At 29.3% G+C, this 18832-nt stretch overlaps 1 protein-coding gene across 2 annotated transcripts; it reads right to left on the reverse strand.

The window, feature by feature from the left end:
- Positions 1-1110: 1110 nt before the first annotated feature.
- On the reverse strand, positions 1111-9941 carry LOC117916869 (polyadenylate-binding protein RBP47B'). Of its 2 annotated transcripts, XM_034833074.1 has the most exons (9): positions 9705-9941; positions 7607-8093; positions 5021-5097; positions 4816-4946; positions 4361-4457; positions 2933-3094; positions 1676-1776; positions 1445-1584; positions 1111-1245 (listed from the first exon to the last, which is right to left on the reverse strand). In XM_034833074.1, the coding sequence occupies exons 1-8, from the start codon at positions 9900-9902 to the stop codon at positions 1494-1496; spliced, it is 1344 nt and encodes a 447-aa protein (XP_034688965.1). In that variant the 5' UTR covers positions 9903-9941; the 3' UTR covers positions 1111-1245; positions 1445-1493. The 2 variants fall into 2 exon arrangements, with proteins under 2 accessions (XP_034688965.1, XP_034688963.1); XM_034833072.1 differs by having other exon boundaries at positions 1111-1584.
- Positions 9942-18832: the final 8891 nt, after the last annotated feature.

Consider the following 18832-nt stretch of genomic DNA (forward strand, 5'->3'; position numbering starts at 1 on the left):
TCTCTTTTCACCAGCTACTTGATTAACGGCCAAACTTGCTCCTCATCCCTAATGAAATGCTTAAATTTCCATCTCAAATGATTTGAGATTGAAAAGTCTCTGCATTGGATGGGATGTTGGCAGCTTGGTATACAACAAATTAATCACAGGTCTTGCATAAGTGCTTCCCAGCATTTTAAGTGATGTAAGGTAGAAGGGTGAGCCCCATGTCAGCATCCTTCTCTTAATATGTTGTTTTGAACTTATGTGGGATAGCCTTTGCCTATAGCATTTTATCAGTATAAGTCCAAGTGAAAGTTAATGTGCAGTTGAAAAATGTGTTATTATTAAAGATTTTTAATTAAATACAATTATACTTTTTTTCATCCCTTTGAACAACATCATTCACTTTACTAACAGTTTATTTAATAGTGATTTTAGTAATGTTTTTTGCCTTTTTAGCATTTGAAAATAATTTTATTTTAGAATGTTGAAAAAATTAAAAATACTTCTTAAAATCATTATTAAACGGATTCTTCCTTTAATAACCTCGACATGCCTCAAGGACAATCATGATTATGGATGACATTGAAACACATTAAAATAAATTGATTCTCGCATTTTTAAACAATTAAATACAATCCAAAAACAAAAACATATGGGCCTGTTGGGGAATGCTTTCAAAAACAATTTTACATATTGGTTGGTTGGGTAATGCTTCAAAGAATTTTGATATTTTTTAGAACAATTAGCTATATTTTGGAAGTTCTCAAGAACAGTCTTGTTTTTGAGGGAAAAATAAAAACATGAAAGCAAGTTTACTTGTCAATCATTCCCAAAACAAGTTTTTAAAAATTGTTCTTAAAACGGTATGTTTTTTTTCAAAAGATATTTGAAATTGTTTTCACTCTTTTTTGGGCCTTTTTAAAAATAATTTTTCGAGGCCCCCTTGTCCTTAGATTTTGGAAATGGCTATCAATTGAGGCGGGGTTTGGAATTCTTTTGGAGGCTTTGCAAGAACCTTGTCTTGGGGCTTGCTAGGATTGTGTGGTCTTAGGAGACTTCTAAGGGATTGTTTTTAATAGACAGTATCATGTAACCTACAATTAGCAAAACTTTGGAGCAACAATCTGAGAAATGATTTGAAAATTTCATAAAGGGATAGGACCTGCCCTACAAGCGAGAATGTTGATTCTAATTCAATGACCTACATCGTCTTCCTGTATTGAGAGCCATACCCAGAAAAACTAAAGACAATTAACATCAGACAAAAAAGAAACAAAAAGAAAGAACAAAAAAAAAAGACAAAAAAAGAAAACAGACTGAAGCATGTGTTGTTAATTTCTTCTACAGACTGCAGTTCTATAGATTCTGATTCCGGGCTAGACTGAAACATATGCTGTTTGTTTCTACTGCAGACTGCAGTTTATACCAAGAGTATGAACCAGGTGCTGCAGTAGGAGCCTAAGCCATCTGTGAGAATGGTGAAGTAAACCAGGTACTGCAGTAGGAGACTAGGCCATCTGTGAGAATGGTGAAGTTTTTAGCCATAGAGACCGGCCCAAAATGGCACTTCCATGAACAGCAAGGTAAGCAGCATTTAACCTAGTGATCAAATCAATCATCCACAATCAATTAATATGAACCAAAACATAGAGCTCCTAAACATTGCCTCAAAAAACACAGAGAGAATTACTTGTCCACATCAGGTGTAGCTAAAGGATCATATAACTCGTCCCTCTGTTCAACGGCTGGAACTGCACCTGCCATAGCTGCCATGTCTTGAACACCCTCAGCCTGATTTGAACAAAATTTACAGTCAAGTTCAAGTAGCTGTCACCAAATTGGGAAATTTTTTAAACAGAATGGATGTCAACTAAGCTCTGAGAACTCAACACAAGGTTACAGTGAACAAGCCGTTTATCATTTAGGATGTGTCAAGTGGAAGTGCAATGCAGCTGAGACATTATGAAATCCAAACTCTTGTAGCTCACTAGGGGTGCATCCTAGTGCAAATAATAAGGTCACTTCTACAACATTAAAAGATACCGACACATAGAAACAGTTTAAGCAGTCATCATGTCCCAGTAAGGATTTTCCTTGTTTCAAAATATAACTGTAAAAGAAAGCCGTGGGAAAAGTGTGAAGAACAATTAATATACTTATGCTTTTCAGCTCATACTTTATAAGAACAAGAACCTCTATGCTAGGTGTAACTTGATCTTGACTCATACATGTGTTCAAGGGAAAGAATGAGGATGTTGCCCCATAAAATTAGAGCAGAATCAAAGATTTTGAGAAATGTCTCTACAAGATAGTGTGCATGTGGATAACACACCAAATTCAAACAAAAATTTATCTTTTACAGTTAATAAACAACAAACTGGGAAAATAGGTATAGTCAAAACGAGGGTCTAAGATGAATGCACTAATGACAATATGAGAAAGAACAAGAAAAGACTGCATTCATGAGAGATAGAGGAGGCACCAATCAAGCAAAGGTTGTCCCTAAGTAGTTGCACATAAGGGCTTGTTCAGTTGGTTTAGGAGAAAAAGTTGCCTAAAGGATGCTTTAGCCATATAAAATGATGATAAAAAAAAATGCACCAGTATTTTGATTCATATTGATTGAACCAAACTGAGGAAGGACCAAAGGCAATGGAAAAGACAAAATTGACAGAAGATATGGGTGCTGTTGTTCACAGATTTTTTCTAAACAAAACTAAACTATTAGGAGGTAAAAGCACAATTGTTTTAGTAGCTGGCTTATATATCTCAGATGTCACAATTCAGTTAACAGGAAACTGCCTTTTTAATTAGTAAATTTATATAAAAAAAATAATGGAGAAGTTCATTACATGATCATATTTGCTTTTTTATTCCTGTTCATTTCCAATAGTTCATCCTTCAATATTATTGTAATTATGCAAAACTAATGTTAACAATATCTTGCCTGTTGAGGGTATTGTAAGTAACCAGCATATGCACCATAAGCATACAAAGAAGGATCTTGAGTAGCCCCATAAGGATATGCATCATAGCCTTGTCCATAGCCATAATAGGCACTGCTCCATTGACTTGGATCTGCTTGCTGACCCCAGCTACCAGGTAGGTCCTACAACAGAGTGGGTACCAAAATTTTGTCAATACTAGCATACATAGTTCAGGCCTGAAAATCTTTGGAAAATATCAGCAGTAGCATCTGCAGTGTGATAAGACTAACAAAAAACATTCTCCTATGTATTCTTTCTTCTATAAAGATTCCATGTATCTGTAACTCTAAAACCTGAATTCATTTGACAATTTTTTTTTTCTTCCCTCTATCTTCTTCCTGCTCATTTAATGAGCTTCAGACACCACATCTGAACTCCTTTTGAGGAATTTTTATTTTCCTTTCTTTTCTCTTCAGATTCTGTGCTTCAAGCATGGTACTCATATTAATTTGACATAAAAAATTAATATGACCTTCCAGAACGATCTTGTTTTGTTAAATAATTTTTTGAAGATATACTGACCACTGAATGGCATGTTCTCGATTGTACAGATTAAAAAACTCAAGGTCATTTTTTCTCCAACAAGAGGAGATTGGTGTATCCTATTCGACAAAGGCGCGACAAAAATGTTAGTTTGTTTTAGTAGTTTAGAATTATTAGTGGCTGTTACGCCTATTTTTAAGAATGTTATCCTTTGGAAGTATTAGCAATAAAATTTGTACAAAAATGTTACTATATTGGTCAAGAAGAGTCTTAATCTCATTTTACTAGATTTCAAAATTCTACAAAGTTCTTATATTGACTTCTTTAGTGAATAACAGTTAAGACCCTTATGATGAATAAAAAAAATGAATATCTATGGAAGAGGTTTGTTCAACGCAAAATGTAAATTCCTTTGCAGAATTTCCTTCTCATTTCATCTTCCTATTCCTTTCCCACTTCAATGTGCTTTCATCAACAAATTTGAATTTCCTTGAGGAAAAACTCCTTTCTTTTATTTCAGATTTTGAGCTTTTGAATTGGGGAAATTTTGTTCTTTCATCATTTTGAAGAACTGTCGCAAAAGTTGCAACAAAAATGCAGATCATTATGATGCAAATCATTGTGTTTCCAAAACTCAGTATGACCCTTAATGTTCTCTTGGTTAAGAACCCTCCATTTCTTCCAACAATTAAGGTAAGATCCCTTTGGCTAAGTTGACATGCCATTCCACCTCAATTTTGTGATATCAGGGATATCCTTTATCCCTCCAGGTTTTCCTGGCCTTCAAATGTAGTTGTGTCATTTTAAAAGGCAGATAGGAGGAAAGAACCATACAGAGAATCTCTCAATCTTATAATCCCAAATTGAGTACTTGAAAAAGAAGAGATATCCAGATTGAAATTCACCTGTTTAGCTGTTGGGCTCCGACCCCAAGAAATCCGGACTACTAGTTGACCAATCACAGTTCCCTGCATCCTTTGGATTGCTTCTTCAGCAGATGTCCTAAAAGACGATCATAAAATTACATGATAAGAAGAAACTAGTTGACGACACAAAAAGAGAACGTAAAAGGAAAACTTGACAAAGATATATAATATAATAAATTTTCTGGAGAAAAAAGGCTAGACTTGCAACATTTTTTAGCTCAACTACTAAATGCTTTAGATAAACAGCCATCAGTATTCTGAGAAACAATATTTATAAACCTCACCCTCCCAAAAAGATAATAAATAAAATTATAGTAATAATAATAATAGCAATATTAGCAGTAGAAGTACTAAAGAAACATGGTAGCTTTTTATTGTAGCTATTAATGATTTTGAATAATTATGACGATCAAGGTTTGACATGCTGAACAAACCTAGTTCCAAACTGTACAAAACCACATCCTCTGCCTGCAGGAATCTTGACATAGACAAGCTCCCCAAACTGTGAAAAGATTTGCTTCAATTCCTCTTCTGTCACATTAGGATCCAAGTTACCAACAAAAATCTGCAATAAAAGAAAATAGTAAGGAAAAGAGATAAAGACATAAATCCTAACATGAGTAAAAATATTAGACTTACTGTTGTGTTATTTATATCATTATCTGCCGGAAGAGCCTGCAATGGTGGCGTAGTATAAGCAGGAGCTGGATATAAGGCTGTCAGAGAAAACAAAAAAGTGTATTCAGTCTGATCAAAACAAAAATACCAGGGAACAAATTAAAGCATGACAATTATGCATCATCTGTCAATTTGCTACACAAAGCCATGTCTTATATTGAAATTGATAAAACTTCTTTTTTTTTTTTTTTCTTACATTATCTGCAGATGGCACCTTGATCAATCCCAGGTTCACATACAAGTAGGATGCCCTAATGCATCATCTCATTTCATTTTGGCCAATGAACCTAAGTCACACACACACATATATTGCTCTTTTAGTCATTACATTTTGATAGGACAGAAGGATTTTTTGTAAAAAGAAAAAATTATTTTTCAAATGAGTCATTTTCCTTTGATGAGATCCAATATGTGAATGAAGGACACAATGTTTTTTGAAAGACTTCTACTCTTTCTGATAGGAATTATTACAGGTCCCATTTGATTCAACAATTGGATCATTAAAGTCACTGGTGTAATTAGTATAGGATTAAAGCGTTCAACTCATAATTGGTGAATTCATAGGTTCAATTCCCACTAGATGCAATCCAATGGGACCCTCCAATAACTCTATTGCAATTGGTTCTATATCAATGGAATCTCATCATCTATATGTGATGAATTGGTGTGGTATATTCATATCATAAGAATAGTAAGAACTAGTGTTCTTATTGTGTTAAGTGTGTGTGTGTGTGTGTGTATGTATGTATGTATATGTATATTTATATATATGTGGGTGTATGTGTGCGCATGTGTATGACTTAGTTACATTGGCAAAACTGAAATGAGGTGATGCATTAGACATTCCAGTTGTATTTAAACCTGGGATTTATCAAGAATCCAAGATGCACATCTGCAGGCAATTTACTAAAAAGAAAAAGGGTTATCATGGTCAATATAAATATATATATATATATATATATATATATATATATATATATATATAATACAAAGAAATACACATCTGTCCACGTGCAAAGGTTTAAGTAGCCCAACCCCAATTTATATCCCTACTCCAAATGCAAATGGAAAAGTCAAAATGAAAGAAAGAGCTTTCCACCTCTCTGGCCTGTTTCGGGTAAAGTATATCCTATTTGGATCCTAGGTCAAAAGAAATACCCCTTTTCCCTTTTCTCCCCCCAGAAAATTGTTCTTTGAGAACAGAACCAAACATGCAAAAATTTCCCTGTAGCTATTTTGTCTTCTTGTCTCTGTTAGATTCCTGTTTCTGAAAATAGTTTTCAAGATTTGAAAATAGGACCATAAAATAAATAAATAAATAAATAAATAAAACTTAGACCTAATTGGTACTGTTCTCAGGGAAAAGTTTTCTATTCTTCAAGTACTAAATTCAGAATTTCATTGGTTATTTGTTCTTGGAAAATAGCTATTTGGAAACACTATTTAAAATAAGATAGAAAGTTCTCAGGGAACTATAAACTAATGTTCTTTGTTTATAAAGTCATTAATACAAGAAAATATGCAGACTATAATAAATTAATTTCCTTGTTTTAGAAAAACCTATTCTAGAAACCTGCTATTAGAGAACAAAACCAAACATGCTCTTTTAATGTTCTCAATGCCCCATTTTTTAAGTGTGCCTTAATAGAACAGCTTCCTAAAAACACTTAACTGGACAGCTTTTGAACTGTTTCCTATTTACCCCATTATCTGAGAATCAATTAACCAAACATGCCCTTATTTTTGCGAAGCTATTCTTGACAATTGTTTCCTAGGATGGGAACCAGAGAGCCTGATAGTTTCTTTTCAAATTATCATTTAATGTTCTAATTTGAATAATCAAGTCAATTTATTTACCTATTAAAAAAATTATCAACTCAACTAAAACTTGAAAGAAAAATACAGAATTCTGTAACAATCAATTTGCTTTGCTTACATATTTATATATTATGGAAATTTTGAGCTTTTCAAGAAATCTAGCAATTCAGATTTCAGTAATAAAATTTAGGTTGTTAGCTTATGAATTAAAAGCCATTTGTAAGGATTATCAACATCTTCTATTTTCTGTTTGTAAAAAATTATTCTTGAAGAAACAAAGCCTTTTGATGTGCATTTACATGAGACATTTTAATTTTATTATTAATTTTCTTAGGAATTTTAACTTTATTATGATGTAGCAAACTATTGGAATTTTTTGTATTAGTCATTTCTTTCTAGAGTTTATTGCCCAAAAAAAAAAAAAATAGTAAAGGCCTATAGCAGACTTTTTGAATGAGTAAAGGCATCTAAACTTCTTTGCAAGTGTTCTTCAAAGATAAAATTTGTGATCCTATAAGAGTTCTACAGAACCCATTGGTCTTACAAGGAAGAAGCAGGACTCCTCCATACTTACCCTGAATTTAATCAAGATAGGCTCATCTAGAAAACGAAAATCATATAGTGGAATTTGGAAAATGAGATAACAATGAACTGCTGAATAACGATATAGTCTAGACTAAATTTGAAAAAGTTTTGTAGTTTGATTGCCATAAAGGAAAATGATATTACCTTTTGCTGCTGCAGCATACTGCTGTTGAAAACCAGTGGTCTTTTTGGGTGTTGCTGCACTAATCCGCATGGGTCTGGTTGAGCAATAGACACCATTCATTTCAGTCATAGCACGGTTTCTTTCCATCTCATCAGAGAACTTAACAAACCCATATCCCTTTGTGCGTCCAGTATTTGGATCAGTCACAACCTTGGCGCCTCTAACTGATGGATATTGGGCTCGAAATGTCTCTTGCAGCAAATAATCTGTAACATCAGGTGCCAAATCCCCTACAAAAATAGAATGCTCTGGCCCAGCATCAGGACGCCTTTCTCCAATCCCAAAAGAAGCCCAATTCAACCTGAAGGTTTGTTCGGTTCCAGGCATTTGTGTCCCATTGTATGCCTGCAGAATCCTCTCTGCTGCAGCATGAGATACAAACTCCACAAACCCATAACCCTCTGGCTGGCCAGTGATCTTGTTACGTATTATCTTTATTGAAATCACCTACACAGCACAGAAAGATCCATTTAAATTGGGCAATATCTGGAATTGAACAATGAAGCAAAATGTTTGAACTGGATGACCTCTTCTCATCACCACTATGAAGTTATAGTTGAACACACACACGAACAACATATCAAAATTTTAAACCCCATAAACTGAGGGCAGTAACCTAAGATCCACTATAAGAAGGATGTCATTATACGAATCAGAACAATTCAATAATAACTTGATTGTGACTCATTTTCACAATGTCCACAACCAGCAGTTTTTTGTCCTCCAAAAGGAATCCAACATAAGTAAAATCGCATTGGAACTAAGTTCCAAATACTGAGATAATACTGTATATTGCAGATGCATATCCTGAAGAAAGGCTGGTTCCCAGTTCAAAAAGGAAACAATTTGATGGACACATAAAAGCCCTTGAGCCATACCTCAAATGGCAAGAGATTGCGGTGGGATGAAAAGGTTCCAAGTAGCATCCCAAAAAAACAAAATAAATAAAACCTATGAAAAAAATAATATTATTGAACACAGAACCTGGATTCATTATCTAAAAGATAAAAAATGTGCTGCACTTCTATGACATCAACTTTCATATATTGAAGCCTATTTTTTCTAGTAGTGTTGGCATTTCTTACCAAGGAAAGATTGTAATTGATGACATATGTAAGCCCCTTTTTCTGGTCAACTTAGTCCAAATTGTATTTTACATGACCCAAATCATTCTGACATCCTTCTACTCACATTTTCCAAAGCTCTAGGTCATTTTCTATTAAATAACCCTAATACATGAGAAATGCTTCTCACATAAGTCTTGCACAAACATTTAACAGAAACAAGTAGAGTCCACATTTTCTTGCAAACCAAACAAAAGTAAACAAAATTTTTTAAAGGCGTTTCCTTTTTTCTCTCCTGTTTTCTCACAACTCACAATCCCTCCGCAATTCTAAAAGCCCAACTTGTACTCTTAAATTTTCCACTCATTGTACAAACTGCTTCAGTATTTTTCCAAAAATAAGTCAAAATTATTGCCAAACATCACAAAAACCAAGCAAATGTGAAACTACAAAACAGAAGGCAAACCATGATAACATCCTCAATTATGAACCACAACACTAAAACTATTCTTTTTAAAAATAAAAAAAATAAAAAAATAAAAAAATAAAAAAATAAAAACCTAGAAAAGCAGAGAGAGAAACATTTTTAGTTTCTACTACGTCCACACAAATTCTTCCAAATTCCCCAAAAATAAATTGAAATTACAGCAAAACAACACAAAAGCCAATCAAAGTTGAAACTTCAAAACAAAAGCACTAATTGAGATTATATAAAAAAACACTTATTCCTAAATTCATATGTTAAACAACAAATGGGGGAAAATACCTAGACAAGCAGAGTCAGAGAAGTATTTATGATTTTCGCCCATTTTACACAATTTTCTTCCATATTCCCCAAAGATGAGTGCAAAAGATTGCCAAACACCACATAAACCAATCAAATGTGCAACCAGGAAATATAATCATATCAACAACATTCATATCCAAATTCAAATATCAAACAACAAAATTTCAAAAAAAAACAAAACAAAAGGTAGAAAAGCAGAGAGAGGACCTCGCCGGTGTGAGCGAAGCAGGAGTGGAGGTAGTTTTCGTCGACCCAGTACTGCAAGTCGCCAATCCAGAGGGTTCTGACTTCTTCGACGGAGGTAGGTTGTGTATACGGCTGAGATGAAGCCATTGATGACACCGCTGATGCTGATGCATGGCTGGGATGCATCCATTGCTGTTGCTGATGCGCTTGTGCTTCCATCTCTTTCTCCCCTTCCCCTCTCTCTCCTGCTGTCTTTCAGTATTCGATTTTCCGCTTTATACGACGTCGTTTTCTATGATACAAGATAGGTTTCCGGTGTTACATTTTTCTTTTATTTATTTCAAACAGGGTTTTTTAATTTTCATTTTTATTTATTTTTTGCTAAATTTACAATATTAGGATAGGTTTGAGAGATTGTCGTCTCTTCATGATGTATTCTTGAAAACATTTTTTATTTTTGGAATATATAATTAAAATTTAATTGGATAGACTTTCTAATTCTTGCTTTATAATTAAAAAATAGTAATAATTTTTATATAATATATGAAAAATGTTGACTTTCGGGCCAAAAGACCTTAGCTCAAATAAAATTAAATAGAAATTTATAAGGTATTTGGTAAAACTTAATATTTATTATTTAATAACTTAAATTAATTTTAAATTAAATTATACTCACGTTATTAACTTAAAATTTATTATTTAATTTTATTTAAAATATTAAAGTTGTTTAATAAAAATAATTTAAAATTTATTTTAAATTATCATATTGACATATTTATCTTCAAAAATTATAAATAAGACAAATGAGTTTGAATAACAATAAAGATCGTGGAGTAGTATAAAAAATCGTAGGGGTAATTAGGACAAATGTGAATAAAAAGATAAAATAAAGATGTGAATTAAATTAATTATTTTTACTTATGTCTTTGGAGTTGGTTTTTATTTTAAGTCATACCATTAAATTATATTATCAAATATATTTATTTTATTTAATAACTTAAATTAAATTATTAAATTACTTTAAATTATTAAGTTGGTTTAACATACACCATAATATAACTTTTTCTTTCCATTAACAAAAATAATTTTTTATTTTCCCCTCTTTCCTCTTCCCGTTCTCACTTTCTTTTATGTCTTCTCTTTTTCTCTATAAACCCTAACCCTAGCATTGGTTCCCTGAGATATAAGAGAGATGTTTTTGGAAATTTGAAGTATCAAACGTGATAAGGGATGATTTTACTGTCGTACTAAAGCCTTAGATTATTGCAGTACTGAAAGTTGTTCATTATACCACGATCTGAATGCATATGGGGTTCTCTTTGATGAGGTGCTATAATGGATTCTTTTTTCAAATTTTTAAAGTCATTATCTGGTGTTATATATAATTTGATGTTTAGTTAGGGTGATGATGTCGCGTTTATTTGATAATTGTTAACAATCTAGGAAAATACGATCGATAACTAAAAACTGTTTTATATTTTATATTTTTAAAGAACAAAAAATATGATGTTTTCAAATAACATATTTTAATTATTTTATGTTATTTTAACTTATTTTATAAGAATTATTTTAAAAAATAATTATATAAACATATAAAATAATTTAAAATAAAATATTAGATATAAAAATTATTTTTAAAAATATGTTAAAAATATTTTAGGTTTTTAAATAAATTTTTATTTTAAAAAAAATAAAAAACAGTTTTCAAAAATTTATTCTAAAAATTTATTTTTTAAAATTATTTTCAAAAATAATTACTAAATAGAGCCTAATATTTTGATCGATGGTGACCCAAAACTTTCATGTTTTGGCTATGATGAAAAATAATAGGGACAGGAAAAGTTATAGCACAAATCTTTGTTTTTCCCTTCCCCCATTTCGTTCTCACTCTCTCTCTCATGTCTTTCCATTTTCTCTTTAAACCCTAACTACAATAAGAGAGAGATGTTTATGGAAATTTGAAGTATCAAACTTGAATAGAGATAATTTTATTATAGTCCTAAAGCCTTAGATTGTTGTAGTATTTAAAGTTGTTCATTGTACTATGATCTAAATGCATACATGGTTCTTTTCAATGAGATGCTATAATGGATTCTTTTTTTCAAAATTTTTAAGTTTATTATCTAGTCCTATACAAAATTTGATGTTTAGCCAAGGTGATATCTAGAGTTTGTTTGGTAATTATTTTTAAAAATAATTTTTTGTTCGTTAAAATAAAAACCTAGGAAAACACGTTTAATAATCAAATACTGTTTTTTGTTATTAAGAATAAAAAATAAAATGGTTTAAGATAATATCTTTTAATTATTTTCACTTATTATCTAAGGATTGTTTTAAAAAATAATTATATAAATATGCAGAATAATTAAAAATAAAATACTAGATATAAATTATTTTTAAAATATATTTAAAAATATAGGTTAAAAATATTTTAGGTTTTCGAATAGACTTTTATTGTACAAAACATCAAAGAACAGTTTTAAAAAACTGTTATCAAAAACTAGTTTTCAAAACTACTTTTGAAAACAACTATCAAACAAACTCTAATATTTTGATCCAACTTTATAGGACAGTGACCACAACTCTCATGTTTTTGGCTTGATGAAAAATAGTAGGGACGCGAAAAGTTATAGCACAAATCTTGCCTACACACCTCCATGATATCTAAGAAATGGTGCATCTCTAGTTTGAATGATATCTATTTCTTTGTCAAATGTCATTTAAGTTTTCTGGTGCTTCATAAAATGTTGCCAAACGACATGTTTGTTTTCCCTGACCCTTTAGCCTTTGAAAAGATTGCTAGTTTCTTTGTATTACACATTCCATCCCATTTTACTTTTGTAGTTTTTGTTTTACTAGGAATGGAAATGGCATCATATCCCTGTCAAGAAACCAAAGGAGATGCAGAAATTTCCACCTTCCATTGTTTGACTTTTCTAGTGGAATTACACATGGAGGTTTGCCTTTGTAACTGATACTGATACTTGCTTAAAGGATAACAAACATGATTCCAAGTATTTAACTTGAAATCATATTGCAAGATTTGAAGAGTATTGGAGTAGTAATTAGTGGTAGAACAACTGATATTATGGAAATCAGATTGTGAGTGGTTGTGTTGTATTGCCAGTGGTTAGGCATACAATTTATATTCTTCACTAATGCTCACCTTAGTAGTGGGTTTCAGAGTGTATATGTGTTTGATACACACTTGATAAAATTAATTATTATTAATGAAATACCTAAACATTGGGGACATGGAAATCTTTTAAGCCCTTGACAAAAAAAGTGGACTCATACCTAGCATCCTCTCGAGCTATGGAGTCACTTTCTTTGGAGTTCGTGTCCCTCCAAGTAGCTTGCATAGATTTTTTTAATATCGTTGGGATAAGGATAATCAATAGAAGCACGTCCCAAACCTTCACAATGACAAATTCAATTTTTTTCCCTTTCGAGGACCTCTTGCCTTTTTCTTTACCAAACTTTTCAAAAAAATTTCCTTTTCCCTACTTTTTGTTTTCTATTAGATCTTCTTTGAAATTTAAGGCCTCTTTTACAAGTTTTGTCATATGCATAAATTCTTCTTTTCCTACTTTTTTAGAATTTTCAGATTTTTTTTTCCCTCATTCTTAGAAGCCTTAAAAGCTGATTCTTTAGGCTTTTGAGAGATTGAAAAGGTCATCTCATAAGTTTGAAGAGAACTAACAAGTTCATCAACTCTTATAAAGTAGACATCCTTGTCTTCTTCTGTATTAGTGACCTTAGGTCTAAACCTTTTAGAGAGAGATCTCATTTTTTTTTATAATAATTTTAGAGTATGGAACCCTCTCTCTCCTAGGTTAAATGAAGAATTAACTATGTCACTAAACTTAAAATAAAATGCAAATAGGGTCAGATCCTCTTACATTCTTAAGGCTTGAGATCTAGAAGTGAGCATTTAGATTTTTGACAATTTCACAATTGAAGTCCCATCATGGGTTACTTCAAGGATGTCTTAGGCCTTTTTAGCACATTTGCATATGATTATCCTCTGCACTCATCAAGACTAACCCGATTTAAATATGCTATATATGGCCCAAGTATTAGCTCACTACCTTATCCAATTTGTCCCACTTAAGCTTGAGTTTAAGTTCCCTCGTAAATCTTTATGAGACATTTAATTTCAATTGGGTCCCTATCTAAATGCTACTGAATTCCAAATATTTTTACCTTGCATTATAATAATAATAATTAAAAAAAAAAGTTCATTCAAACCTTCTAGTGGAATAGTTACTCCCATCAAAATAAGGTGAATCATTAATGGAAGCACTTACCTTTGGTCGTACAAGTAGGATCAAGAGAAAAATTAGAATTTTTAACTAAAAGTCGAGTCTGATACCAATTGAAAAAATTATGTCTAATAGGTAATACGTAGAGGGGGGTGAATTAATGTCTTTTAAAGATTATAATAAAAGGATTGAATAAACTTTTAACCCAATTTATAACCGAGAGAGAGAATTAAACCTTATTGAATCAATTTAGTCCTATAGGATGTAATGAATAAGCAAAAGAAGACAATCACATGAGATTTTACATGAAAGACCTCCATATCAACTATGGAGATAAAAAAACCATTAGGTTTAAGACCTCTAATCTATTAATCCACTATATGAGATACATAGAATTATCTTATTGTTTATCCTAAAGACTTGCTCTCTAGTGCATATATATGATCCACATCTACGACACAACACTTCTCGCTCTAATGGATTTACCTCAGCCTCTGAGATGATGCAAGTCCTTTCAATAACTCGAATATTGAATCAACGAACCTTGAGAGTTTTGGGAATGATGGAGTAAGCTAGGATATTTTTTTCCCTTTGGAAGAATCCCACCCTAAAATGGGTTTAGAAAAGGTATATAAAGGTTTTAAAACCTAAAGAACCATAATAAGATTTTTAATTAAAAAAATAATCATGAATTTCAAAAAATAAACACTGTCAAAACATGGCAAAAATGGGACTACCACTCAAGTGGACTTACCCATAGCTCGAGCACCTCGAGCACTTTGGCCAATGCTTGAGCGGTTCTATTTTATCGAAAGTGAAAATAACACCTATTTAAACCAATTTTAAAAACTGATCGAATTCATATCCTTTCATACCCTAACTTGCCTCAAACACACCTTTCCAAATTTACCTGTGACAGTTTGGTGGAATGATTGACAACCTCAAGTCTTTAATAAAAAGTAAGCCATTTATAAAAAGGTTCCTATATCATAATGAATGAAAAGGAACAAAATTTTTAATACAAAAAATGTCCTCATATGATGTTTTTCATTATCTTAAAAATGTTATTTCTTATTAAAATTAATATTTAAAGAGATTTGAAAGAATATATTTAGTGGTCTTAACAATTTGAAATATTATTTTTTAATTTAAAATAATATTTGAGGATATTTAAAAAACTATATTTGATACTATTCAACTTGTTTTTTTTAAACAATTTACTATTTTATTTATTTTAATAATTATTTTTTAATGGTAAGAATATATATTTTCCTTTTTCCAGTACGTATCTTATCTTACACAATGACACTTAGAGGGTGTTTGATACATAGGGAGTAGGAATAAACATCTCATTTATTTTCTTCCTTATTCCTATATTTGAATAAATGTTAAGAAGATAGAAATTGAATAAAAAATTATTCAGACAGAAATCAAATCCAACTTATAAGTCAGATTTGAATTCATCAAAAGTAGGTGGTATTTTGATTAATTAAACCCATTTGATAATATAAAATAACCTAAATTTACTATTTTACCATCTTATCTCATTCTTCAAATCCGATGCTTATCTTCTGTGCAAAGCTGGAGACCCATTCATCATCCACTTCTATGCAACAAGTGATTCTCCTAGATTGAATCAATCAAACCTTCCACGACATTTAGAAAAAAAAATTTCAAGACCATGATTTTTTTTTATTAAAAAAAACGAATATTTAAAATTTTTTAAGGTTATGGATTTTATCATACTTGTTGAAAATTAGAATGAAATTTGAATTCTTTTATTTCCTCTTTTGGAAATAGGAAAAACATTTGCTAGTTCTGAGAATTTAAATATTATAATATATATATATATATATATTTGGTAAAATATAATTTTATAACTACTTAAGCATGACAAATTATTCAAATTTTTAATAAAAATAATAATTGAATATTTGTACATTAGGATTATATGATTTTTTATGGTTAATTTTTTATTTATTGAGTATATATATATTTTTAGTCTTATTATTTAATAACAAAAAAACTCTCAAAATTTATTTATTTATTTTTTTAAAATATTTTAAATTATATGGAAGGATATTATTGTAAATTTTTTTTTCATTTTCATTTCTATTATTATCAAATATTGAAATGGAAACAAATAATTATTCAATTCTTGCATTCCTAAGTTCATCAAAATGTTATAAATGATATCATCAAATTCATTTCTATCCACTAAGAAATAAGAATGGAAACAAATATTCATTTCCATCGCCTATTCCAATCGTACCAAACACCCCCTTAATGAAATAAGTTTAAAATTAAAATAAATAAGTTAGAGATGGATTTAAGAATTTCTTTTAAAACGTGGATGATTCCGAATGTTACTTTGTCTTGTCTTATCCGATTATAATTTAATTATTCATATTTTTAACACATAAAAATAATAAAAAACCACTTTTCACCAAAATAAATTATACAAATATTTATTTACTTATAAAATATATTTACTTTACCATAATTAAAAAATTTTAAAAATTAAGTCACCATCCTACCAACCACACAAGATAAGGTTGAAATTGGTAATAATGTGCTTATTATATTATTATTATAAAGAAGTTAAATTGATCTCTTCAATTGCCTTTTTCCAAAAAGGGGTTTGGACGGAAGATTAGAAGATCGCGAGTCAAAATTGGCTAGAGGAGCCATGAACTGCATTCCATCACATCTCTTTCAACCTTTTTCTAACCCTTATAATCACCATCATTGACTATTCTATTGAGATAATTTCTATTTGATTCCTTTATTATTATTATTATTATTATTATTTTCTAATTTGGGTTTTAAGTCATAATGTCTTATTTTGTCCCTTGATTATATATATAATTAAATAAAAAATAATATAATTTGTTTATTTTTCTTTTCCTATTTTCCATATTTTAAAACGAAAACTTTTATATAAACATAAAATATTTCATAAAAAAAATTAAAATTTTACCTCATGTCTTTAAAATCGCTAATTTTTTTTTTTTAAACTTGAGGTGGTAAAATTTGTTTAATATATAAAATTTTAGTCAATTTTTAAAATTTTTTTTAATGTAAGTGTGTACTTTATATAAAAATTAATATTATTTTTAGATTTTAAAAATATAAAATAGGGAGTATGGATAACTAGTTTTTTTAAAAAATAAATTATACAAATTTAAAATATTTATTTATTAATTAATTTAATTTAATTTTAATATAATTAAAATTTTAAAAAGAAATAATCAAGATGCAAACTATCATCCATTATAGTCATTCTATTATTATTATTATTATTATTATTATTATTATTATTATATATTGCATTTTGTATTATTCTTTTATTTTAAAATAAAATAAAATTTTATAATATATTTATAATTAATCAAGTTAAATATTTTAATATAAAAATATATTCCTTTTTATATTCGTCCCACAAATACTTCTATATTGGTTTCAACTTTTTTAGAATTTGTTTTTTCTTTTTGTTTTTTTAAGAAAAATTTTAAAATACCAAATGATGTTTTTACCTTTTTTTTTTTTTTTTTTTTTTTTTTTTTTTTTTTTTCCATTTTTTGAGCCCAAGTTTTCTAGAAGCTTAAAGTGAAAAAAATATCATCCAAACATATTTTTAAATTTGATTTTTGTTTTCTTTAAAACAAAAAACAAAAAATAATCCAAATAAACAAACCTTGTAACAATAAGGGAGAGCTTTTTAAAGATATATTTCAAAAGTAATTATGAAGGTTTTAAAGATAATTAGGAAGATTTGAATTTAATAGAATAATATATATATAATATTAAAAAAGTAGTGTGTTTAAAAAATATTTAAAGTATATAATTTTAAGATATTTTAAATTTGATTAAGATAATATATAAATATATAAAATGATATAATTATCTTTATTATACCATAAATAATAAAAATTCTTAAAAGATATATATTTTTTAATTCTTAAAAAATTCTTAAAATACTTAAAAAATAACTTTTTTTTTTAATTCTCAATAGTTTTTTATTTTTAGAAAATTAAAGATTTATTATTTTTGAAAACCCTTAAGATATTTTTTTTCTTTTTTTCTTTTCTATGAAGAGCAAAATGATTAAATAAAAATAAAGATAATTACTGTTGAGTATATTTAAAATTTATTTATTTATTAAATAGTGCAAATTCAAAAATCTAATACCATCTTTAAAATGAGTAGGGTATAATATTTAATCCTTAAAAATAAAATCCGATCAAAATTAAATCAAAATTAGTCAAGTATGTGGTGTTTGTTTTTTTACTTAATTCTAAATAGAACCTTAATGTTTAATAGTGTTAAATATTAAATTGTTTGTTTTTGTAGTATTTTATTTCTATTAAGTATTAAAAAGTAAAAAAAACCAATATGTCATTTTTTCTATTTAGAAAAAGCTACATATTTTGGTTTTTTCTATTTAGTAAAAAGTTTATAATAAGTCATGAAAAAGTAGAAAAACAAACAACCTAAATTTTAAAACTAAATTACTTTCAGCAAAAAACCAAAAAAACAAACACCACCTAAGTGCTTTAAGAGACAGGAGGGTTATACAGGAGGCAAGATAATAGATGAGGGACATGAAAAACCTCAATTCAATGTGGGGGATAGAGCAAAAATGGTAGTAACATTAAAAAATCTAGAGAAAAATTACAACTATAAAGAAGAAGAGTGAACACCAATCTAGTTATCCAAAGTCTTACAAGTTCCATATTTTTGGATTTTGTTATACCCAATTAAACATTAATTACTGATTAATTTAATTAGTATTTTTTTTAATCATTTTTATCATCCATTTTTGTAACTTTTTTATATCAAAACCACGTTGTTTTCATTCATATTAAGAAAAAATCAATACCC

Source organism: Vitis riparia, chromosome 6 (assembly GCF_004353265.1).
Source record: "Vitis riparia cultivar Riparia Gloire de Montpellier isolate 1030 chromosome 6, EGFV_Vit.rip_1.0, whole genome shotgun sequence".
NCBI lineage: Eukaryota > Viridiplantae > Streptophyta > Magnoliopsida > Vitales > Vitaceae > Vitis > Vitis riparia.